The sequence below is a fragment of the Bison bison genome, unplaced genomic scaffold, assembly GCF_000754665.1.
Source record: "Bison bison bison isolate TAMUID 2011002044 unplaced genomic scaffold, Bison_UMD1.0 scf7180017864330, whole genome shotgun sequence".
Lineage (NCBI taxonomy): Eukaryota > Metazoa > Chordata > Mammalia > Artiodactyla > Bovidae > Bison > Bison bison.
This window is the reverse complement of record NW_011494902.1, coordinates 7,597,698-7,616,164: the sequence shown is the minus strand read 5'-3', so window position 1 is coordinate 7,616,164 and position 18,467 is coordinate 7,597,698. Positions and strand designations below refer to the sequence as shown.

General features: G+C 39.4%; 1 protein-coding gene across 1 annotated transcript in view; it reads left to right on the top strand.

Annotated features, from left to right (window-relative positions):
* Positions 1–1,097: 1,097 nt before the first annotated feature.
* Positions 1,098–18,467, top strand: part of NXPH2 (neurexophilin 2) — a 128,775-nt gene continuing 111,405 nt past the window's right edge. Inside the window, exon 1 of the mRNA XM_010853683.1 lies at positions 1,098–1,185. Within this exon, the coding sequence (XP_010851985.1) occupies positions 1,135–1,185 (51 nt within the window). The 5' untranslated portion in view covers positions 1,098–1,134. The remainder of the gene's footprint in view (positions 1,186–18,467) is intronic.

Genomic DNA, 18,467 nt, shown 5'->3' with positions numbered 1-18,467 from the left:
TCTCAAATGGAGACTTGCTAACATGGGGGTGAGGATGCCAGGCAGCATATTTGTAGTCTTGTCCAGCCTTGGCCTCAAAAATATCCCTCTCGAAGATTTGCCGATGGGGAGGCTGCAGCGGGGTCTCCTCTTCTAAGTCTTCCCCCCAGGCGCCCGGGCGCAGCCTATCTGGAACCTGGACACCAAGCAGCTCAAAGCATCCTCAAAACCGAGTAAGCCTGGACCCCTACTGCTAGCTCGGCTTCTCACAGCCCTGTCGCTACCCCTCCTCAAGGTCCCTCTAGGTCTCCACTACTTTCCACGTCCGAAAATTCTTTCAGCCGCCAGCTGCACTTTGGACCCCCTGCCTTGGACTCCGAGATAGCCAGTGCTGCCGCGGAGTGGGGCGCCCTTCCGAGACGTCCTGGGATCCAGCCCCCCTACCCTAACCCCCGCCCCACTCAACCACCACCCACCGCAGGCTTTCCTGTTAGCAGCTCCCCCACGCCCCGTCTCAGGACCTGGCCGTCTCCTTCCCCTCGAACTCCCTGGGTGCTTTCCGGGCGCACTTCTTCGGCATCCAAGCAGGGAAACCTCACCCACACCCCATCCCCGCTGCCTCTTTCCGTGCAAAAGAAGAGCTGGTCAGTGGGCAGAGCGCCTGACCCAACTGAGCCACCCGGACTGGCCCTCTGCTGGGTGGGGTCGAAGAAGGAGCCGGGCCTCGCTGGGCTCCCGGGCGCGCTCCGCTTTGCCCGCCTAGAGCAGCCCAGCGAGGGAACCCTGCACCAAAGCGCCGGAGCCGCAGCTCCCCGCCCGCGGAGACCCCCGCGTTCACCCCGACCCGGGGACGCCAGAGCCCCCAGCACCGCTGGAGCCCCTCGCAGCAAGCCGGAGCGCCAGCAGCCCGCACGCTCCTTTTCCGGCCCCTCCAAGGAGGGGCGCGCGGGGGCCCCAGAAGCATCTCCCGCTCGCCCTCCCCCACCCCTTTCCCAGCCCGCCCACCCGACCCGCGCGGCGCGGCGTTGCGCTCGGATTCCGGGAAGGAAGCGCCGCGCTGTGTCCCCGGCGTCCTCAGTCCTGCCCCCCGAAGTGGAGATGCGCGAGTGGCAGGCGAGGGCGCGCAGCTCGTGAGACGCCGCGCCAGCCGGCACCATGCGCCTGCGGCCGCTGCCCCTCGTGGTGGTCCCCGGCTTGCTGCAGCTGGTAAGTGCCCGGCCCGCCGCGCGCCCCGCGCCCCACGCCCCGCGCGCCAGGGCCGCGTTTCGGCGGGAAAACCGCGCCGGTGGCCGACTCAGAAGCGGAGCCTGGGGCTGCTGGGACCTGGTGCTGGGGGCGCGCGCAGCCGAGGGAGTTTGGGGGTTTGCTTTAGAGGTTGAAGCGGAAGAATCAGGGAGTGGGATTCAGAGAGGACCCTGAGGCTGGTGAGGGGCTTTTGTTGGGTTGAGACTGGAGGACTGGAGTGAAAAGGGCAGAAAGTGGCAGGAAAGAAGGTGCGAGAGAAGGAAGAGGTTTATTGAAAAGCGATCGAGGAGGGAAGTAGGGGAGAAGTCTAGACGGACGTGGTGAAGATGGGCTGAAAGACCCAGAGTTTGAGAGGCTTTGTGGCTTTTATTTTTCACGTGCTATTTTGCACGGATGCCCGCAAACACTTCTAAACCTCTGCATCGTGCATCCTCGTTCTCGGGACCGATTAGTGGCTCCTTGGTGGGGAAAAACTTAGGCGAAAGACCGATTTGGGAGACAGATTGTATTTCTCTTCGTTTTCCAATCTGGCGCTGGGGACTAGGATGGGGTTTTGTGCCGACGGGGGAGGCAGGATGTAACTTTCAAGTCCAACTCCACCCCGTCATCTCTAAGCATTCTGTTCCCAAAGACCTCTCCCGTCGGTTCTGGGAGGCTCAGGGGGAGCTGAGGAATAGGAAGGGAATTAGAAGGTGACGCAGGGTCCACTAGAGAGGCTCTCGGCGACAGCTCCAGGGGTGACACTCATCCCTCCTTGCTTGGAGGCTTGGCGCCACGCTATCCTCCTTCCGAATTACCTGTATGATGTATGGGTTGCTAGATAATTCTGTTTAAGGGAGAGCCTAAGTAAAATCTTCAAGAAAACAACTTTTAAAGTAAAATTCCGTAAGGGGATTGCTGTGGCTCAGTCCACGTCTGTGATGGGTTTCTCCTGCTCTCTAGGCACTTAATACCGTGCTATTAAGAGGGCTTTCGCCAGAAGCCAGGGTTTCTTTGGTCCTCATACTTAAGACTTTACCCAGTTGAATCTGGGCTGTTAAAACAGGGGTAAGGAATACAAGCATGATGATGTGTTCCTCCCTTTCCATCTGTCCTCTCTCTCTCTCTCCCACTTCTCCGAGGAAAAAACCAAGTAACTTATTAAAGTTTCTGTATGATACATATCATATTGTAGACGCAGAGATATTTGCAAGTTTGGGGATGGAAGGAACTCGAAACGCTCTTAGTGAAGGGGTGAGGACACCGAAAGGCCTGTCCATTCTTTATACAACGGAGATGAGCTTCACCTGCTCAGCATTAACCAAGAAATTCTTCAATGGCATCAAGAAGAAAATGCAGTGATGCTCCGATGTTGTCCTTGAATGAGCCAGCACATACTGGCTATATACAATATTGCATGTTAAAATACATTTTTCATGCCAGGCGTTAAGCGTGCCACATATTTTTCACATTAGTCTTCAGTATCATTTGCTTTTTAAAATGCTTGATCTGGATGCCAATACAAGATGATCTAACAAAGCACATTTGTATGGTGTATATTAAGTTAAACTATAAAAGTCTGGGGAAATCAGGTACTTAGGTTACTTAGGATCTTCAAGGATCTCTTAGTTCATTCTTTTTTTTTTTTTTTTTCATTCATTTAACTTTGCATTCAGTGATCATCAACTGTGTATCTGTTCCACTGTATTAGACTGTTAAAGATGAGGGACCATATTGGGGGATGTGTTGGGAAAAGTTCTCCTATCAGCTACTGTATGGGGAATGTTAGATTTTTTTTTTTTTTTCCTCCACACAACCAGAGTCAATAGGGAATAAAAAATACATCTTGACAGGATTGTATACCTTCCTTAAGAGCTAGATTCTAATATTACAGCATGGATTGATTGATTAGTTTTTAAGGAAGTGTATGTCAAATTCTAATCCATTTTTGGATTGTGCTTGGATTGTAATGTTTTTTTCCTGGAGCACTTTATCATGGTAAGTGAGGTGGGGAGCTGCAGCTGTGTGATAAGCACACATTCCTTACACTGCCATCCTTTTGGACAATAAAAAGCTGTTTACATTCTCCACAATCTTATAGCTGTTTCCAACCTTATAACACAAGGGGGTTAGAATGTGAAAGGAAAACAGAATAGCTGAGCTGGGTAAATCTAAATGAAACACCCCCCAATCCCAACATTCGCCCCACCCCAGCAAAAAAAAAAAAAAAGTAATAAATTGGCTCTTCAAATGGCTTCTAATTTTATTCTACCTTTTCAGCTAATATTGAACTTCTTTGCTAAATCCCAGGAACAAGTGGATCAAATGTTTGAAAACTAATTTTTTCACTTTCTAGGAACCAGATGGACTTAGTTCATCTGCCCTTGGTGGGAGGCAGAGGGAACAAGGCTGGATTATTGTTGGCAATGGATTTTACTTTTCCATTCCCACTGCCATCATAAAATGCTAAATATGTTTAAATGAGTAGTGGATTCATTTGGGGATATTGAAATTTTAATTTTAAGAAATTTGTCTGATTCATATGAAAATAGTCAGAGGGAGTTGAGCCCAAATAAGTCGCTATCATATAACACTGGTACAGGTTTTTACTTACTTGGGAGATATTTACCATTTTTAAGAAAACACTAAGCTGAATGGATAAATATTGCAGGTAAACTATGAAGTATGTGTGTCTGTGACCTGTCCTTGCCCAGTTCTCCTGGCCTGTGTTCAGTGTTTTGTTATACCCAAAGTAAGATTACTAGGCATTTGCAGAATTTAAGTAGCAAACCCGAATGTATTATTTTCTTTGAAATTCTTGTACAGCAACATATTCTTTATAAAAACATTAATAGCACACGATTTCTCATCTGCCATCGAATGAAAAGAGAATTAGCATTTGGAGTTAACATTATAATAAAATGAGTGCTATTTTGTGACATGATACAAGGTAAAAACTTCGCCAGTTGACAACTTCTTTCAGATTTGCATTATTATTTGTAACTCATAATAAGTGTGATTTTTGCCTCTAAGTAAAATGCAGATTGTAAAACAGATTAAATTTGAAATAAATGGATGATTAGCTTGAGTTTAAGATAAAATTTAGTGGTGATTTAAAAAATTAGTTTGTTATACATTTCAACTTGTTTTTCTGTAATACAATGATGAGTTTATCAAGTAAAATATAAATTAAAAAAGTGATGCAAGTTAGCAAATTTTTAGAAACCTATAAAATCAGAATATTTCTGATGCAAAGTGTTACAATTTTAAGCTCATCATTATACAGTATTATCCCGCATGAGCTTATTGAGGTTATTTTTATTTTAATAAATTGTTAATTATGATAGTTATTGAGTGTGATAGTCATAACATATATTTATCCACAGCTCTGTATTTACAAGAAGTGATAATTCATGACTGTCTTCCATTCAGAAATCACAATTTCCCTCATATAGTTTGGATCAATAAACATCAAAACAGTGTTTCCTAGTGTAGGATCAATAATTGTCTGTTGCCTAGATGACAGTGCTGAGGAGAAAAAAAATACCACCATATCATGGTTACAACTTAGAGTTGGCTAGGCTTTAAAATGGACTCCTCATTAAAAGCGTCATTATCTTAGACATTATTTAAAATGAGAATTGGTATTAGACAATTAGATCCTGTGTTCCAGCCAGTCACCTCCCGGTATAAATGGTGTTCCGTTGGCCTGTTCTAAGATTATGTTGTGTCCTTCAGTTTTAAATGCCTTCCACATGGGAAGCTGACTGCTCTTGGGAACTTAGTTTATAGCTCAATAGGTTTCCGAATGGAAAAGAAAGGCATTGTTACTTTTCATTCTGTAGTTTTTTCCTTAATTTTCTTTTTATTGTTTCTGATTAGTGGTCAAAATGCTAAGTAAGGCACAAAGCTTTTTTGAAAAATCTTTTAGAGGTTTTACACTGTCAGCTTAAAATGTGTAGCTCTTGCAAGTCTAACGAATTAAGAAATGTTGATTTTCACAATACGCGGCCCACCTTTTATCTATTAAAAAGCTAATCAATACATTGTGAAAGATTTCATTATTTAGTAGTAAGCAATCAGAGATAAATATAAATGTGTCACAGGTCTGTGGCTTTGTAAAGGCTCCAGGGCTGTCTCTTACTGTTTACATATTCTATGGACTCTTTTACCTGAAGCTTTGCTGGGTAAGATTTGAAAAAAGAATTATAGCCACACACTCAAGTGCCTAGAGTTAGGGCTGTGTCAGCGTTTCTGTAAAGAATCTCATTTCTATCTTAGCCATAAGCATTATTGCCGGTTAGAAGTTGGCATTTAATATCTTGATTTTGGAGTCAATTATATTAAAGCTGCTTTAAAAAATTGGTCCAAATGATTTTGAGTTCATTCTCTAGGTATTCTTATAGTATGTGTAATGATGATTTAACAAACTAGTTTCTATATTCTTCTTGGTTATAATTTAAATTGTACCATGTTTAAATTATTTTCAATAGTCTCTTCCCAGCTAACCTATTTATTGAACCACTGTAAGATTTTGAAACAGTGTTTCATCTTAAATAATTTTAATTGTGCCCAATTCAGATGCCTTAGTCTTTGTTTACTAACAATTGTACATCTTTATTTGCTAACAATCTATTTCAATATTTTATTACTTGTCATTTGACCAATGGTGTTGATGACAATTCCTTTCTTTATTTCAAAATTATGTTCAATAGAAAAGGATATAAAGCAATTTACAGTATAGATTTTCATATTATAGAAAGAATTCTAAGATATGATTGACTGAAAACTTCCAATTGATGTTATTTTTAATTTATGAAAAATAACTGTTTGGTTTGTTATGCTGTAAGATTTGTATGTAATAAGGAATTCTTTTCCTTTATAGAACTACCATTAAAAATGAATACTTCACCATTTAGACCCAAAAGCTTTTTCCTAGCCAGATCATTCAAGAAATTAAAATAGTTGTCTTTAAAATTATCATTCCTGTAAATTTTGCTTTTCTTCAATTTATGACCTACAGTAAGAAAAGTGGGAGATTTTATAAATTTAAACTGCAATAATAATGCTGCTTTAGATTTGTATATACTTACGTGTTTTCAAGTTTCTTTCACACAGTTTATCAATTCTATTCTCCCAATAAATTTGCAAGAATGACATGTTAAATGTTTCCATTTGTGTATTGGAAAGAACAATGGAAAGATTTGAGTTTTATTTATAAGTAAATTGCATTTTCAACAAATATTTACTATTTTGTCCCTGACTTTACGCTGAGACTGTAGCAGACATTGAGGACATAGCAGTAAACAAAATGGAACTGCTCTAAGGACACGTATGTGTGTGTGTACATACATACACACGTGTCTCTGTGTGTCTTGGGCTGGTCATTTAAAAACCCCAAATCCCTCATCTGTACCATGACGTCATTAATGATAAAGAGAATGAAAAATGATTTCTAGTATCTCTCTCCTTTTTTAATGTACAGTGTTTCTGGTTTTTCTTTTCATGTATTATGTACATCTTTAGTTACTGTACAGTTTAAAGTATGTCTTACCTACAAACATAATTGCTCTAAGTATGTTTTACATGAAGTTTGTGCTGTTAACCTTATCACAAATGATACACATATTTAGAAAGAGATTTAAAATGCTATATGACTAATTAATGTTGTATCTTCTTATGGAAAAGGAAAATTTAGTGAAACTAGGCAAAGGGATTGATGAATACTTATTTAACACATATAATCAGCAAAATCAATAAAATTTAAATTAAAATGGTACAATAAGGGCTTTTCCCCGTTTATACCATTTTTAAATTGTAAACTATTAGCATCTACTCATTCCTTTAATTTAAATAAAAAGTAAATTGACTCTCAGTTAAATTCTATTATTAAGATAAGCAACATTGCAGTTTAATAATGTACTTCAGAAAACTAATGTGTGACTTTCATAGTCTCAGTAGAATCTAACCTATTTGAAGCAGGGATACTTTTAACTAACTCCAAAGGTCTCAAGAGTTCTAATGTAAATGGTACGAAATTTTAAAAAAGAAAACCAACAATGAATTGGTATGTGAGAACTGTCAAAGGTGGAAGAAATTGTTAATGGTTTTAGCATCAGGGGAAAGGCAACTGACACAGACTGACAAGTCCTGGAGTTCAGTCCCAGCTACATTTCAAACAACATAAATGTCTTAAAAAAAAAAAACTTGACTTTGCAATAGTGCTGTTTTGGGCCAAATAAAGGGATTCTCAGGTCATAAAAAACACTTAAGTAAATCTCTTTATTCAAGAATATGAAAGATTGTGATTTTCAAATATTGCCGTATATATTGACAATTTTAAAATCTCACTGTTTTTACTTTAAATTATACGGTAGGTATATTTATGCACTCAAAACAGTAACTTAGGAAATAGTTTAGGTTACATGAAAGAAGAGACCACATGTGTAGTTTATATGGCCATGAAAAGCCCCTGATCTTCATGATATTTTGAATGGATAATGTATACAGTAAGAGAATAGGGACTCAAAAGAACCATTTAACATTTTGCAGCAATGAAAGCAATCTTTTTTTCTTAATAAAGTTGTGCATTTTGATAACCCCAACGAAAGACAGCTGGGATTGGTATGAGAATTATATGGCTACAAAAATGAAAAGGGAGGTGAAATTTTCAAAGGTGTGTTTTCCAAAGTCATGGATTCACCTGCTGCTCCCATGTTGATGACTCCAAAATCTGTACCTCAATTCTTACCCTACTGTTCAGGCTCTCAGGCCTTCTCTCCATAGCTTAGTGTTCTTTGATTTGGATGTTTTACTGCAACTCACACTCCATACATCCACAGCCATACACACCTTTCCTGAACAAGTACCTTCCAACATTCATGGAATCAGATCTTGAAGATCCTATTTCTTTCCCCATTTTCATGTCTGGTATCTTTGTGTTGGGACAAGTGACTTGATATAAAGCATTATATGGTTTACAAGATTCTTTCATGTGTGTGGTCTCATGGTTCATCTTCACATCAGCTCGGGAGGGTAAACAGAGCAATAGTTACTGCCTCCATTTTAAAGATGAAGAAACAAAGGCATAGAAGGTTTCCAAGATGGACTTTATACAGACTCACAAAAGGCACAACTTGAATTGTACGCCCAGTCCAGCCCTGAGGCCAAGGCAGCAGCTGTCTGTAGCAGAAGGTTGTGATATCCTTCAGAGACACCTATCGTGATAAGGCTTGAGGGACATTTCTGAGACATTCTTTTCTGCTCAGTGACCACGCTGAGGCAGAAACCTCAACTCATTCATTTTAGGAATGTTTTAAACAAATTTGTCATGAAGTCAAACAAGTTGAACAGAACAAACAGATTCTTAGAGCCTGTCCCTTAACTGGGAGTTCTGTTTAGACTTTAGCTTCAGAATTGATTTGCCAGGCGTTCCAGCTTTTGTAGCATTAAAGCTAAATGAATGGCTCAGTTGTGTGGTTCCAGTTAGCGTCAGCAGAGGGTTTGCGAGTTCCTCTAATTCTTCAAGATCTCAACTTATCTCACTTCAGGTGGAAAAGGTGAACAAGAAGAGAGAAAAAGGGCTTAACTTCTATGAAGGGCTACTTAATCTTGGTTTTTTAATAGACAGGTAGAATTATGAGAAGGAACCAGTGGGGTGGGAGGGCATCTAGTTGGTTCTGACACTCATGTGGAACTTGTGAGCATTCATGGAAAATTTTACTTTACAAGTTGCATTCTTGCTCTTGCCCTCTCTCCCTTTCTTACTTTTTATGAAAATGCAAGCTTTATTATGGGCTTCCCAGGTGGCACTAGAGGTAAAGAATCTGCCTACCAATGCAGGAGACATAGGAGACGTAGGAGCCACAGGTTTGATCCCTGGATTGAGAAGATCCCCTGGAGTAGGAAATGGCAACTTTTTCCAGTCAATTCTTGACTGAAAAATTCCATGGACAGAAGAGCGAGGTGGGCTACAGTCCGTGGGTTGCAAAGAGTCGGACACAGCTGAGCATGCACACATGCGTGTGTGTGCATTATAGAAATACTTTTAGAAGTATTATAGAAACAGTATACCGTAGTGGATGTTGTTGGCTCTCCACCCAGATCCCTTTGGATCCCTTTTTACCATCCCTTTTTACGTACTTCTATATGCCCTGACCTTTTTCGGTTTTCCTTCTAACACTGGGCACTTGTAACTCTCCTTCAGAGGATTCCCCCTTGCCAGAAAGTACTGAGTCAGACTGTAGTTCCCTTCCTCTGGGGCTATTCTTGACACATGACTGACGGGTGCCAGAGCATAAAAGGCTCAGTTCTGTTGCTCATAGGTTTAAGGAATACACCCTGGAGTGTCCCTGTGTCAAAGCTCCCTCAGGCAACGGAAACCTCGCCTGAGATAACACAGCACATGTCCACAGCTTCCTCTTGTTCACTGACCTGCTGCCCACTCCCCAACAAGACTCCCTTGCATGCGTTTCACTATAAATCACTTGCATTCATTCTTTTCTTGGTGTCTGTTTCTGTGGAACACAACCACAGGTGTCTGTTTAACTTTTTTTCAATATTCAGAAATATTTAAAGCAGGTATTCTCACCTCTGCCTGCTCTGCGCCATCTTACACCAAGAGATGATCACTATTACTAGTTTAATGTGTCTCTTTCCAGAAATTATGGCTATGTATGCTTTCATCATAACTATATCAACATAATGTAATGTCCTGAAACATGTGTTTTTACTACAATAATATATTATGACCATTTTTATACAATGTACAGGAGCTTAATATTTTGAAGATTTTTAGTATTTCACGGAATTGATGTCCCATAATGTATTGAATCAGCCCCTTGTTATTAATAATTTGGGGTTTGATTATGTTGATAGTCTAATATGTTGATTGCCTTGAATTTCTTCAGTACATTTGTGAGTATGTTTATAAAATTAATTCCTAGAATCAAAAATACTGGTTCAAGGCTAGGAATGTACACTGAATTTTTTTCTGAACCTTGCTTTAAAAAAATTTTTTTTTATTTTTTAATTTTTATAATGTAGTGATGGTTTCTGCCATGCACCAATGCAAATCAGCCATAGTTACACATGCATACCCTCCCTCCAACCCTCAGGTCATCACAGAGCGCCAGACTGGGCTCCCTTGCTACACAGCGACTTCTCACCAGCTATCCATCTTACACCTGATAGTGTGTATATGTTGATGCTACTTTCTCCATTCGGCTCACTCTCTCCCTCCCCGATTGTGTCCACAAGTCTGTTCTCTGCCTCTGTATCTCCATTCCTTCCCTACAGATAGATTCATCGATACCATTTTTCTAGATTCCATATGTACATGTTAATGTACTATATTTGTTTTTCTCTTTCTGACTTACTTCACTGTGTATAACAGGTTCTAGGTTCATCCACCTCACTAGAAAATATAAATTTAGTATACTGACTATACCAAAATATGGTACCATTCACAATGGATATGCATACCTATATCCCTATCTAGTTGGTGGTATACTTTTTTTAACTTTCTCAATCTATTAGAGGAAAACACCTCATTATTTTTAAAATGTATTATATATTAGGAAGGTGAGGCATGGTCTTATATTTAATAACCCTTTGAATTTATTTTGTGGGTTTTTTTTCCTTTTTAAATAATTTCCCATTTCGTGATTCTTTTTTAACAGCTTTTAAATTTTATAGTTCTTTTTTATATTGCTCTTGCACAATTATTGTTTATCATTCCTGGATATTTTGTACATTATGGAGTTGTTGTGACTACCATTTCTAGGCCTGACATTTTTAAATTGTTTTTTGCTGAAATTTAAAGAAAGCTATTTATTTAGTGTATCAGTTCTATTTCTGAACTGGACTATTAGTTTTAATCATTTTTAATTCTATTCTCTTGAATTTTATGTATAGGTAATTAAATTACCTGTAAACAGTTTTATATTTGGCTCTGTCTAATTAAACATTTATGCCTCTTAAATTAAAATTTATTCCTGTAGTGTGCTGGGTAGAACCTTCAGAATATTATTAATACTGTGAAAGTGAATATTTTTTCATATTTCCAACTTTAGTGTAGATTTTACTAAATATAATGTTTGCTTTAGTTTCTAATAAATAACCTATTCAAATTAAGAATATACTTTTATATTTCCTATATATTAAAATAAATTTATGTTGATCATAGAGATTGATTTCATATTCATTTTTAACATCCCTCAAAATGATGATAGATTTTTAAAGTGTTAACCTGTTTATGTTTCTTATTTATGAATTGGTTTCCTAATACTACACTTTTGAAACAAAGTTAAATTATATGTATTTTTATACACTGTGTTTTATGTTGTTAGTATTTTATTTAGGACTGTGATGTCATATTCATAAGTAAAATATAGCAAAAGTGAAACATGTCAGGTTCTGCATCAGGCTTATTCTAGGATCATAATTAGAAAGACTTCTATTTTTTCCCCTCAGTTGTGGGAGAAGTTAAAATAGTTATGAATTGGAAGGCTTAGAAGGCTGTTGGGTTTTAATCCATTTGAACCTTTTTGTTTTAGAAGAGGAGATCTTTTAAAAATACCTTATTTCCTTTATGGCACTTATCCATTCAGGTTTTTTCTTCAACCTTTATATGAATCTCTTTTATTAAATTTTAAAGAAAATCATGCATTTTGTGTATCTTCACATCTACTTAGCATAAAATTATAATACTGTCACCTTAATTTTTAAGAATTTGCTCCATACCTGTGCTTTATGCTATATTTTTTCCCAAGTTTGTGTTAGTTGTTTTGGAACAGTAGTAGCTAAAGGACTGCCTTATTTTCTTTCTAAGTCTACTGCTGGCACCCCACTCCAGCACTCCTGCCTGGAAAATCCCAAGGACGGAGGAGCCTGGGAGGCTGCAGTCCATGGGATCGCTAAGAGTCGGACACGACTGAGCGACTTCACTTTCATGCATTGGAGAAGGAAATGGCAACCCACTCCAGTGTTCTTGCCTGGAGAATCCCAGGGACAGTGGAGCCTGGTGGGCTGCCAGTCTCTGGAGTCGCACAGAGTCGGACACGACTGAAGCGACTGAGCAGCAGTGGCAGATTTAGTGGTCTAAGCTGAATGAAGCCTGGAGTTAAGAGGTGAGGTTCAGGACCTCAGCTCTCTTTCTGCTTTAGTGGAGGACTTGCATCCTCCGGTAGCCGCCCAGCACCTGCTTGCACTCTCAGCTCTACCTGTACTACTTTTGGTGATGGGAAGAGGGGACCTTGTTGGGGATGCAGGGGTAACCCTCAGCTCAGGGGCTGTTCTCTTTGGCCTTTGTTTGGTTCCTGGCTGCTCAGCACTCTTGGCTTTTCCATCATTCTGATTCACTCTTCTTTACATCTTTCAGAGAGTCCAACATTTTGTGGACCCTTGGCATTCTTTCCTCTTTGTTGCACCATTAAGCATTCTTGTTTTTGAATTCCTAGTTTATTTCATTGGAAATCTGGGAGGGAGACAAGGCGAATACATTCACTCAGCTTTCCTCTTTGCAACTTGAAATCTTTTAGTCATTTTTGGCTCATCTTTCTTCATCCCCTACAATATCCATTCAGTTACAAAATCCTGTGAAATTTCCTTCCAAATCCATCTGTAAACTGTCTCTTTCTCTCCACCTGCTGCCATTTCATCACTGCTGCAGCCTCCTAGCTGGTCTATTTTATTCCACCACGAGCCCTCTAAATGCTTTCCACATGTCACAGATCATCTTTCTTAAATTCTTCTTTGATTTATTATGCCACTCCACTATTAAGGATGAGACTGTGATTCCCTTTTCCTTAACACACTGAGTCTAAATTTCTCTTTCTGGTTTCCCAGCCTTAAATCTCTCATCCTGTATTCATCCCATCCTCTTAACTGCAGCCAGGTCTGTATCATACTCCATGAATACTTCAGAGTAAAGAGAAAGCTAAGATTTTGATGTCAGACTGACTTGGATTCCAGTGCTTTTTCTGGTGCCTTGGATAAAAGAATGCATATGCTGAGTTTCAGTTTTTTGTTTTTTGTTTTTTTTTCAGAAATAATGGTAATTATAGCCATTTCTTAGCATTATGATGATCATGCTTCCCTCATAGCTCAGTCGGTAAAGAATCTGCCTGCAATGCAGGAGACCCAGGTTCGACTCCTGTGTTCGGAAGATACCCTGGAGAAGGAAATGGCAACCCACTCCAGTATTCTTGCCTGGAAAATCCCATGGACAAAGGAGCCTGGCTGGCTACAGTCCACGGGGTCGCAAGAGCCAGACACAACTTAGCAACTAAACCATCACCGTGATGATTATATACAAAATGTGAAATGCCTATTACCTAACATTAGCTTAACAAAGATCAGTTTTCCTTTCTACCTTCAACAGCTTAGCTTCTTTGTGTGCAAGCTACAGAAACTGACTTTGGCAAACTTAGGCAGAGAAAAAATTCAAGACAAACAGAGTAGCTCACAGGAAAAGTTGGAGAATCAGGCATGTCCAGAGCAAAGTCAAGGGTCTAAGTTTCAGCAAAGTATCAGTTAGCCAAGATGATGAATAAATGTCAGGGGTTTTTTCCTTCAGTTTTTGTTTGCTTCACTTAAGATGTCGTGTTCTGGTTGAGAGAGTCTCAATGGCTTGGGTCACATACCTTAACTTGAGAAGTTTGGGACCCTTTGATGAACAGTTCCACACAGTCTAGGGAATCAACACTGTATGCTCCTGTTAAAGTACTTGTGATCAGAACTCCCACCATAGGAATGGCTCAGTTAGAGAAAGAGACCCAAGCACCCACAGAGAAGACCCATTCCAATTCTTCATATTAATCGTGTTCTTCACTCATAAATAGATAGGGACAGTAAGATCACCAGACATGTAAGCACAGTCTTTAGCAAAATAGAAGGACAAGGAGAAACTAGCAGAACCTATTCAAGAAGAAACAAATAACACAGGGGACAGATTTCAATTTTAAATATTCCTATTTAGGATTCTCAGAGAGTCAAGGGGATATAGAATCCTGAAAATAAGAGCTTTTCATATTTCATATTTCCATAACTTTCTGCTATGCAGAAAGATCAAGTGGATAATAATAAGGAATTCTTAGAATGAAGTATATAACTGATAAATGGTCAGGAAGAACAGGGCCAGAGATCATGCTGGCAAACTATAAGGTGAAGTCAAGGGAACTTGCCATGACAGAACCAAAAGACCAACATAGCAAATATGGAAGAACAATGACAAGACATAGAGAACAAACCCAGATAATCCATTGAGGAGCCCCAGAAACGTGTAATGGAGGCCGTGAGGAAGGGGACACAGTCAAAGGAATGGTGTTGAATGGAAATTCCTGGACTCAAAAGGAGAAAATAGAAAACCCTAAGAGCTTTCAGAGATGACTCACAAAACAAACACATCTCATCAACCACACTGGATGTTAGAAACAATGTAATAATGCCTTCAAATTTCTAAATATTTTAAAGAATATTGAACCAAGTCAAATTATCAATCAAACATGGAAGGAAAAGGAAGGAGAAAAAGAAAATCAGAGAAAATAAACGTGGACACTTGGAGCATGCAAGTGTCTCAGGGGATTTCTCATTCACGCCGTATGGAATAATCCTTGAAGAGGTACATCAGCAAAGGAAGAAAGCATATAACACAAGGGGATGATGGGTAGTATGGTGTCTGAGAGTGACTCAGAAGATGTGAAGGAAGCTGGAGAAGGGTGTGTTAGCCTCTGACCCGGGGACGATGTGGGTTCTGTTTCCTTCTCTGTGGTCCCAACACACTGTGTCTCCACTAGGGATTTCATTTAAACCATTTCACTTTTATAAACCCTGTTTATTCATCTGCTGTCTTTGAAATGGATTTGTACACAAAGCATGAGTGATTTAAGTACAGTTAAGAATGGAATGTAACTATAATAAATATTAATGAACTAAAATAATAAAATATTGGAGGTAAAGGAAGTACAAGAGGTGAAGCTATATGAGCATGCCAGTTTCCTTATTTTTCATAATAAGAATTTAAGCTGTCTAATGTTAATATATTAAGAAATAGACTTAAGAATAATAACACAACCAGACAAAACCAAGAATTGGAAAGAGATGAGCATAGTCATCACCCTCATAAAAAGAAGTCAGGAATATTGTTTAACCTGAAACATAGTAGTAAAAAAATCAAAATTAAAAAATCTTCATAGAGAAAAAAAAATACAGATTTGAAGCCTTAAAAGCTACCAAATAATGGAATTAAAAATGACACAACCAACAAAAATTCAGCAAGTAAATTTATTTACCGTGTGCTCTAATTTCTATCCTTGAAATAGATGAGAAAACGTAAGATTAATGTGGAGAAACTCCCCTAGTGGTCCAGTCACTCCTAGTGCAGGGGGCCTGTATTTGATTCCTGGCCAGGGAACAAGACCCTACATGCTGCAACTAAGACCCAGCACAGTCAAATAAATAAATACTTTTTTAAAATATGGAAAAGGCATTTTTGACTTTAATATGTGATTTTTGTATTTGTGTACTTCTTCTGTAGTGCTTTTGGCAAATATTATTCATCTGTGAATTTCAGAATCAAGGAGGTCTGTTCACTGGAGGTTACTGCCAACGTTTTAAAGATGTGCTCAGGGCGTGGCCATGAGTGTGCCTTCCATTGGAGATGATGGTTATGTTTATGTTGCAGATTGTGGCGATGATTTTTTTCACAGATATGTACTTATCTCCAAACTCATCAAGTTGTATACATTAAATAGCTTTTTCCATGTTGATCATTCCTCAAAAAAAGTGGTTTTTTAAAAAAAGAGACAAGCAGAGGTGATCTGTTGGGTCATCCCTTAGGGAAGGGTTTCTCAGCCACAGCACTACTGATGTTTGGGCCAAACAATTACTTGTGTGGGAGGGTAGGGGTGAGAGAAAAGTGGCCGCCCTGTGTACTGTAGAATGTTCAGCAACATCCTTGTCCTCTACCCTCTTAGATGCCTGTAGCACACTTTCCCAATTGTGACAACACAAAATGTCTCTAGATGTTGACAAATGTTCCCTGAGAAGCAAACATACCTCAACTGAGAACCACCAGTGAAGGGGATTCCTGGCTTGAGAAGCTGCACAGGTGAGCTCTTTGGCCTCTTCCAATTAAATACATAAAAGGACACTTCTAAGGACACTTGCTCCTTAGAAGAAAAGCTATGACAAACCTAGACAGCATATTAAAAAGCAGAGACATCACCTTGCTGACAAAGGTTCGCATAGTCAAAGCTATGGTTTTTCCGTTATTCATGTGCACATGTGAGAGTTGGACCATAAAGAAGGCTGAGCACCAAAGACGCTTTTGAACTGTGGTGCTGGAGAAGACTCTTGAGAGTCCCTTGGACTGCACAGAGATCACGCTAGTCAATCCTAAAGGAAATCAATCCTGAATATTCATTGGAAGGACGAATCCTGAAGTTCCAATACTTTGGCCACTTGAGGTGTAGAGCCAACTCATTGGAAAAGACTCTGATGCTAGGAAAGAAGGCAAAAGGAGAAGAGGGTGGCAGAGGATGAGATGGTTGGATGGCATCACCGACTCAATGAACATGAATTTGATCAAACCGGAAGGTAGTGGAAGACAGAGGAGCCTGGCAGGCTACAGTCCCTGGGGTTGCAGAGTCAGACACCACTGAGCGACTGAACAACAAATTAAATACTTTGAACTGTTGGGAAGGGATCAGCATTTTGCAAAGACCTAGTTCATTTCTTAATACTTCTTTCCATCTCAGGCGAGTTTCCTTCAGTTCAGTTTAATTCAGTCAATGTTTTTGAATGCCAATTCCATCAGGCACTATGCCTGGTGCATATATCTGTATTTGATAAATTTTCCTTTTTGAGGGACATGATTGATGAGTGATCCCACTGATATTCCTCTCCTGGATAAGATTTCCCTCCAATAGTTCACACATTTCATTTTATCTCAGGTACACATCTTTATCAGTTGTTAGGGCTGGCTTTGAGAGTTTTAGTAAAGCTTTCAAATTTCCTCATTTTAAAATGCAATAATGAGAAAACACTACTTTGTAGAAGAAAGCAAAAAAAAACTGAAAATAATAATCATGAATAATAGTTTGTTAGTAATAATGGGAATTAAATCACCCTTGATGTTCATATTTGTTACAATTAAAATATAGTGGGATTACAATCTTCAAAGAATTTATCACAAATCCATGTTGCACTATGGATATCAAAATGGGATATCAGCACTTTTGAATGGGAAATTTGATACAGTTTTTGAGATTTTAATAAGTAGCCTAAAACTATGCAGTTCAACTCTTAGAAGACTAGAATGCATTTCCTTTTTATTGAAAATTGGGGATTTTCAAGTCTACCAATGTAAACTAGGAGTTTCTCTATTTTTTATAAATGGTATATGAATCACTGTCTTCTCCATTGCATGCATTTTTAATTAAGTTTCTCCTTTTAGGCAATTCACATTTTGTAAAAAATTCTATCTATAAAGGTACTATAAAACTTGCATCTTCTACCCCAGAGATAAACATGGTAATAAAAAAGAAAACAGAACCCCAGCTGCTGTTAAAATTTGAAATAGAGTATATTTTCATGAAATTAAAGCTATATGTAAATAATGACCTTACTTACTGGAATAAAATCTGAGAACCCCAGTGGACTGCATCTGGGCTGCATGGGTATATGAAGGGATTTATCCCTTTATGTCTATGGGAGATGGGTCTCTGCCTTGGCTCCTGTAGATCTCAGAGTGAATGTGTTATGGATCCCCAGGGCCAGAGTCCTGCATTCTAGTCCCGCCTTTATACATATACATACACACAGATGACTCTCTCCCACTGAAATTTTCCCACTGCATTAAAAGCAGTACCTTTTCATTTGCAAGAGGCTGTCTCGTCTCTACCTTGAAAGTTACAGACCTTTATTATGCTTCTGTCACTCTGTACGAATGCCTAAATAAGCCATTATTTCCTGATATGAGCTCAGCTTCCATCAAGGATTAATGCAGGCTGTGGCCATAGAAAAACGTTTTCTTCATGACACATGTTCAGGCTTTCCAGGTGGTGCAGTGGTAAAGCATCTTCCTGACAATGCAGGAACCGCAAAAGACACAGGTTCAGTCCCTGAGCCAAGATGATCCCCAGGCAATATTCTTGCCTGGAAAATTCTGTAGACAGAGGAGTCTGGGGCCTGCAGTCCATGTGGTTACAAAGTGTCAGACACGATTGAGCACGCACACACACACACATTCATACATTCATATT